The 6,000-nt window shown below is 35.8% G+C and overlaps 1 protein-coding gene across 11 annotated transcripts in view; it reads left to right on the plus strand.

Annotated features, from left to right (window-relative positions):
* The window catches only part of LOC136805057 (kalirin-like), an 88,041-nt gene extending 83,605 nt beyond the window's left edge, over positions 1-4,436 (plus strand). For all 11 annotated transcript variants that reach the window (XM_067061602.1, XM_067061600.1, XM_067061596.1 and 8 more), the window contains 5 exons: positions 260-310; positions 1,286-2,103; positions 2,328-2,610; positions 2,863-3,128; positions 3,322-4,436. In XM_067061602.1, the coding sequence (XP_066917703.1) occupies positions 260-310; positions 1,286-2,103; positions 2,328-2,610; positions 2,863-3,128; positions 3,322-3,749 (1,846 nt within the window). In that variant the 3' untranslated portion in view covers positions 3,750-4,436. The remainder of the gene's footprint in view (positions 1-259; positions 311-1,285; positions 2,104-2,327; positions 2,611-2,862; positions 3,129-3,321) is intronic.
* Positions 4,437-6,000: the final 1,564 nt, after the last annotated feature.

Below are 6,000 nucleotides of genomic sequence, written 5' to 3' on the forward strand. Positions count from 1 at the left end.
TAAATGTATTGAATTCTGCACTACGAATGCAAATTTTTTCTTATGTTGATTTTCTTATATTCCAGGCTTTCCTCCTATATGAATATTTAGTCCTCGTCAAATTTGAATAATATCAAAAATGACTTGATATAATATGACTTGATTTGTCCCTCATAGTGGATTAGAAATTTCGGATTATCCGTTATGTCAGAAATGACATCTCAATTTGTCACGACGTTGCAATCATTTTAATGAATATTTTTCTCTTCTATTTTCTCAGAGGTGGTGATAAGAAGGACAAAAAAGACAAAGCAAAGAAATCGAAAGTCAAGTAAGTCCCCTTTTGATTGCTTTTCGTGGCTCTCTATCAAGGCTTAAACACTTTCGTTCCTAGTATAGTACTTCTATGACCGGCATTCTATATGTGACTCACTGGGGTTACTTGTTCTAAATATTGTCTTCGATTTTTGAGTGATAAAAATGAGAAATACATTTTCACAAAAGTAAAACAAATTAATTTGACACATATATAAATGTTTTCTTAACTTTTTGGTTCCAAATAAAGAACCTGCTATCGGCGTTCCCTTTTCTTGTATAATGGAGATTATAATTTGTCTAATGATGTTTATCTAATAATGAAACATTAGAGAGATGAACGAGATCACAATCTAGAAAGTTTATCTAATTGCACCTGCCGAGAGATTCAATTCCGCATTTTCCATAAGAAATCTTCACTATTCTCCAAAAATATTATAATCGGCCTTTTGAATCGTAAATACCCTGTAAAATCTTATCGGAATTTGCAGCTCTGAGTTGTTTGAACGGTTCTGCCTTTCCTTGGAGTGGACAATATGTCACTAAAGAAATGAGAGATAGGTACTAACATTCAGAGTGAAGCTTCATGTTCTAATAAACTTTATAAAAACATGTATATTTTTTCTACTCTTGATAAATAATTTAAAGATACTCGCTGTTCTTTTCAATAATTTCATTTTTTCTTCATTTCTACCACCTTTCTTCACCTTTTCACAAAATGAAAGGCCTTCCAAATGAAATGAACTTGTAGTAGCAGATCGTCCATAATGGACTACTAGTCTCAACAATTATTTCCTCTGATGTGAAAACACAGTTTTATGGTGTGATTGAGGGTGTGGAACTACTCTTTCAGAATAAAATGATTCGATCTTTCAAAAAAGGGTAATTTGGTTGTCATTGTTCATTCTTAGGTAGAGTCACTTCTACAAGAATACCATAATGTATTCACCATCCTTAGCAGCATTCTAAACGTTACTTTTTTTCTTTCTAGCTCTGGAACTTTACTCCGAACGGCATCTCTCAAACGTAAGAAGAAGGAAAAAGAGAAGTTGAACGGAGAAGCGAACACATCGAACACAGAGAAACCAGTCCTCGATACATTGCATCATCACTGGCAATCCAACTTCGATTCGTCTGACGATGACGCGGCGAAAGAAGCGAACGCCAAAGCAGCGGAAAAACTTCAACACATCATTCACCGTGACCCGAAATCGACGTTCGAAGTCGCACCCGAATTCAAAATCTTACCTCGCGACGTCACCGTTGAAGTAGCGACTCACGTCAAATTAACGTGTACGGTATTAGCGAATCCGACGCCGAACGTCATCTGGACTAAAAACGACCATATCGAACTTCAATCCGGAGACAAATATCAAATCGACTTTAAGAACTCTATGTGTACCCTCGAAATTCTCTCGACCGAGGTTTCCGATACGGGGACGTACACAGTAACGGCTAGTAACAATTTAGGGACTGCCTCATACTCGGCAAAAATTACGGTACGTGGTGAAAACAAACCGGGCGCACCTTCCAAACCTTTTTTCACTTCGGTCACGCCAACTTCGCTCGACATCCGGTGGTATCCACCTTCCGACATTGACAACTGCCCGGTATCAGGGTATACGGTACAGTACCAAGTATTGGGAAGTAGCACCTGGCAAATGGCCGTTGCCGCTTGTCACGACACGCGGACGACCGTTGAGAATTTGATCGCAGGGAAATCGTACAGATTTTTAGTGACGGCGCATAACAACCAAGGCAATAGCGTGGAGAGTGAACCGTCAGATCCAATCTGTGTTGGTGATATTGGTAAGTTCCACAAAGTGTCCGTTTTTTAAAATTGATGTGAACCTCGAGTATATCATTGAATATAAGTAAAGATATTAACCAAACATGGCTGAAAATGTCTTTTAAATCAGACTCCACAACTCGAACGAATTTCAATTCCCCGTGCGTGTTCGAGTTATGGAGACTCCTTGTATCACAGAGTGTGACATTTTAATTAACTAATTCAAACTTTATTTCTTCTACAGCCTCACCACGTCGTAACGTACACGAGATCAAATGGCGTGAAAAGGTCGAAAACCACTACCAAATTTGCGGAGAACTGGGCCGAGGTCGTTTCTCGATCGTCAAACGTTGCGTAGAAAAATCAACAAATAAAGAGTACGCAGCGAAAATCGTACGACGCCGCATGGTGAAGAAAGAGACTGTGGAGAGTGAAGTAGCTATACTACAAGAGTTGAACCACTCAGCTATCGTTTCTTTACATGAGATCTATGACGCACCAAACGGACTGGTCCTCGTTGAACAACTGTAAGTCAAATCTTTGGAATCAATTTCAATAAATTTTACTCGAAGACATTTCTTGGCTGGGTACAAAAAAAACCCCTTTCCTGTTTTTCGCTTTACCAATTTCGAAAACCCATTTTTTAATAGGCTTTAAAGTCATTTTTAATTTTGGACTCTTTGAAACTCTTTTGGCTTCTATGCGATAGCTAGTTCTTGAAATTCCAGTATAATTCATGTATACTAAAACTAAACTATGATGCGCTTTTCGTTTTGCAGGTTGACGGGAGGCCGTTTGTTCGATCACATCGTTATCATGGACAATTTGACGGAACAAATCGCCGTCCGACACGTTAAAGAACTTCTCTTAGCGATCAGCTACTTACACAAAAATAATATCGCACATCTCGACGTCAAACCGGAAAACATTTTACTGACCGGTGGGGAATCACCGTCCGTAGTAGTGTCAGATTTTGGAGATGCTGTCCGCATTAATAAACGAGTTCCATATCAACATGAGTTGTCTGGGAACCCGGAGTTTGCAGGTAAATAATGGTCTTTGCTCTTTTAATCTTCGTTTTTTATCAGTTAATCAGAAAAAAACTTTCTAAAGATCTTACTCATTCAAATATAACTGCATTGACGTCCTAAATATATCCGACTCCTTATCTTTTCTTTAAATCACTTTCATGGAAAGTACCTTCATATTTTAAATTTGAATTTTTTTTCTCATTTTAGCACCGGAAATCGTAAGCGGAGATACGATAAGTCTGGCTACTGATATGTGGAGTGTCGGAGTCGTTGTTTTCGTTTTATTGGGCGGCGTGTCGCCATTTTATTCAGACAATCGTGAACGTGCATGCGCAAATGTCACTGAGATAAGATATACATTCCCGGACGATTTCTTCGCCGAAATTTCGGACGAAGCTAAAGACTTTATTGAAGAATTATTAGTACGCGATCAAACCTCGCGGCCTGATGCGGACGAATGTTTAAATTTCGCTTGGATGAAAATGACTGAACCAAGAAAAATACCAATCGAACTTTCTAGACTAGCTGCTTTCAATGCTAGACGGAGATATCAATATGAGAGTAATAACCAGTCTAACGTGACGTCGTCACAGTTGCTGTCATCACCACAGAAGAAAGGATCGACCAACAGATAACACTAGCTTGGAATCTAGTCTTCTTTCTCTGTTTTTTTTAGAAAATTTATTCTCTTTCTCTGACTTTTTAATTTTTTTAGGTTTTTCTCGAGGACTTTTTTTTTTAGTTTTAACCCCTTTTAAACTTTTATTTATATGTTTTAAAGCAGTGCTTATAAACGAAAATTTACGCATAGACAAGCATATATTATACTTTTAAGAATTCTATTTGTGGAGCTGATGTAGATCTTGAATGTCTGAACCAGAACTGAACCAGTTAGAACCACTTTTGATAATCGCAGTTCTGAGAAAAATGTTTTATCTTGAAAACTTTGAACATGTGTTGATATTTTTTAGCTGGTAGATAGAAGGTTGGTTACTTACTATCCGTTAAATAACAAATGTCCGAATTAATATATAAATAAATAGATATCCGAGAATTTTAGGCACTTTTTACACTTTGAAGATATTTACAAAACCAACTTTTTTTGTTAATATTTTTTTTGCGTTTTTTATTTGAACGCGATCCCTAATAAATTTTGGTTTTATTTGTTTTCGTTTGTTAGTGTCACTTTTTTTTTCTTAAGCCCAAATTTTTATTTTATGACGTTTTTTTTGTTTGTCTGTTTTTATGTAAATTATCTGTCAGACTTATAAAAAATTTGTGTTTCTTCCATAAAATTGAAAAAATATACAATGAATATTTTAGATATTTTTGTGTTATTGGATTCTATCGCCAAGAAAGTTGCATTTTGCTGTTTTTCGAAAAATCACCTTAAATATACTTGTATACCGAGTTTATCGTTCTACATCTGCAATTTGAGCTTTACTAAGCTCATTTGACGTCAATCGATACTTCGATTATTAGCCGGATTGAGAGAGAATGACGTGTGAGTGAAGGTAGAGAGTTTATCACCATATTTCCCTAACACCCAGCCTGGAAGAGCTTGGAATTCGAACACAGTCTATTGCGGACTTCTTTATAACATAAGTACCTTATTGAACTAATTTTCGTGGGAATTAATTTTGAAAAATTTTTGTGGAAAATTTTGAGAGTTAAAAACCGCGAAAATTAATCCCCGCGAAATACAATTTTTTCCAATTTTATCGAAAAATTTGAAAAATCCTTAGGAAAATGAAAGAAATTTGTCCAAAAAAGGGCAAAACCGCGAAAATTAAAACCCGCAAAAATTCCAGAAGGAAAAAAACCACGAAAATTAAAACCGCAAAATGCAATTTTTCGGATATTTTTTTTCGACCGCGAAAATTAGTTCCAATAAGGTAGGTTCCAAGCTTTTTCTCTACGAAGAAGTTGCTTCTACAAGGAAACTTTCCTTCATTTTTTAAAAGGTTTAAAATAATCAAGATTTTTTTTTTGCGCTCGCGAATTTCGACTCGAATTTACCTTACTTCTAAGCCAAAGTTCATGTTTCATCAGTTGACCATAAAGCCATTTTTTGAAATTTCTCCATTCATGGAAATGTTTTGACTAAATACTAATTTTTTGGATGTTTCACTCCATTTAAAGGCTCGTGTATTGCTATTGGCAAATCTTCTATAAAATGGAAGGTTCCAAGCCAAATTGAAGCCCCGAAGAGCAAGAGTAGTTGACAGTTAACAGTTGCCAGTCAAGAACTGGCCCGTTAACGACGGATTGAATCTAGCTGTTACACTTTTTTTATAAGAACAAACTATATAAAAGCATAAGGCTTCGGTGACCAAAATGCTAAGAACATTTTAAGGCTTTGTGGACTCTTAAAACACCAAATTTCTTTATAAAATTGACAAAAATACTCAAAAATGGCGAAAATAAGAACATGTTAAGAACACTTTGAGGCTTTAAACTCGAAAAGTTTTCGAATAATTTTAGTCGTCCGTTACAGGGATAATAAATGCAAGAAATATTGATAGTAAGGTAGAGTTTCGAAGAAACGCCAACTCTACCGACTGTAAATTCACTTCGAAAACAATACCAGTTGAAGAATAAATTGTCTTCGGGTATTACATTAGTAAATTATATTTTAGCCCCCTTCATTAGGTTTTCTTCTTCTTTGGTTGAATTATTTTATTCTTTAAAAGTGAGAAATTCTTATTCACCGATTCTCTTCGAAATATCTTAGCAACGTCGCTTTCCTAATTACCTAATGTCATCTCCTAGGTAACAGAAAAGTTTTAAAGAATATCAAATCTTTAACAATTTTATACAATTAATTGAAACAATAATACTCTAACAAACCACGTGTTAGCTCGACACCAGGTATCTTTGAGTCTA

This window comes from Clytia hemisphaerica, unplaced genomic scaffold (genome assembly GCF_902728285.1).
Source record: "Clytia hemisphaerica strain Z4C2 unplaced genomic scaffold, Clytia hemisphaerica genome assembly, whole genome shotgun sequence".
NCBI lineage: Eukaryota > Metazoa > Cnidaria > Hydrozoa > Leptothecata > Clytiidae > Clytia > Clytia hemisphaerica.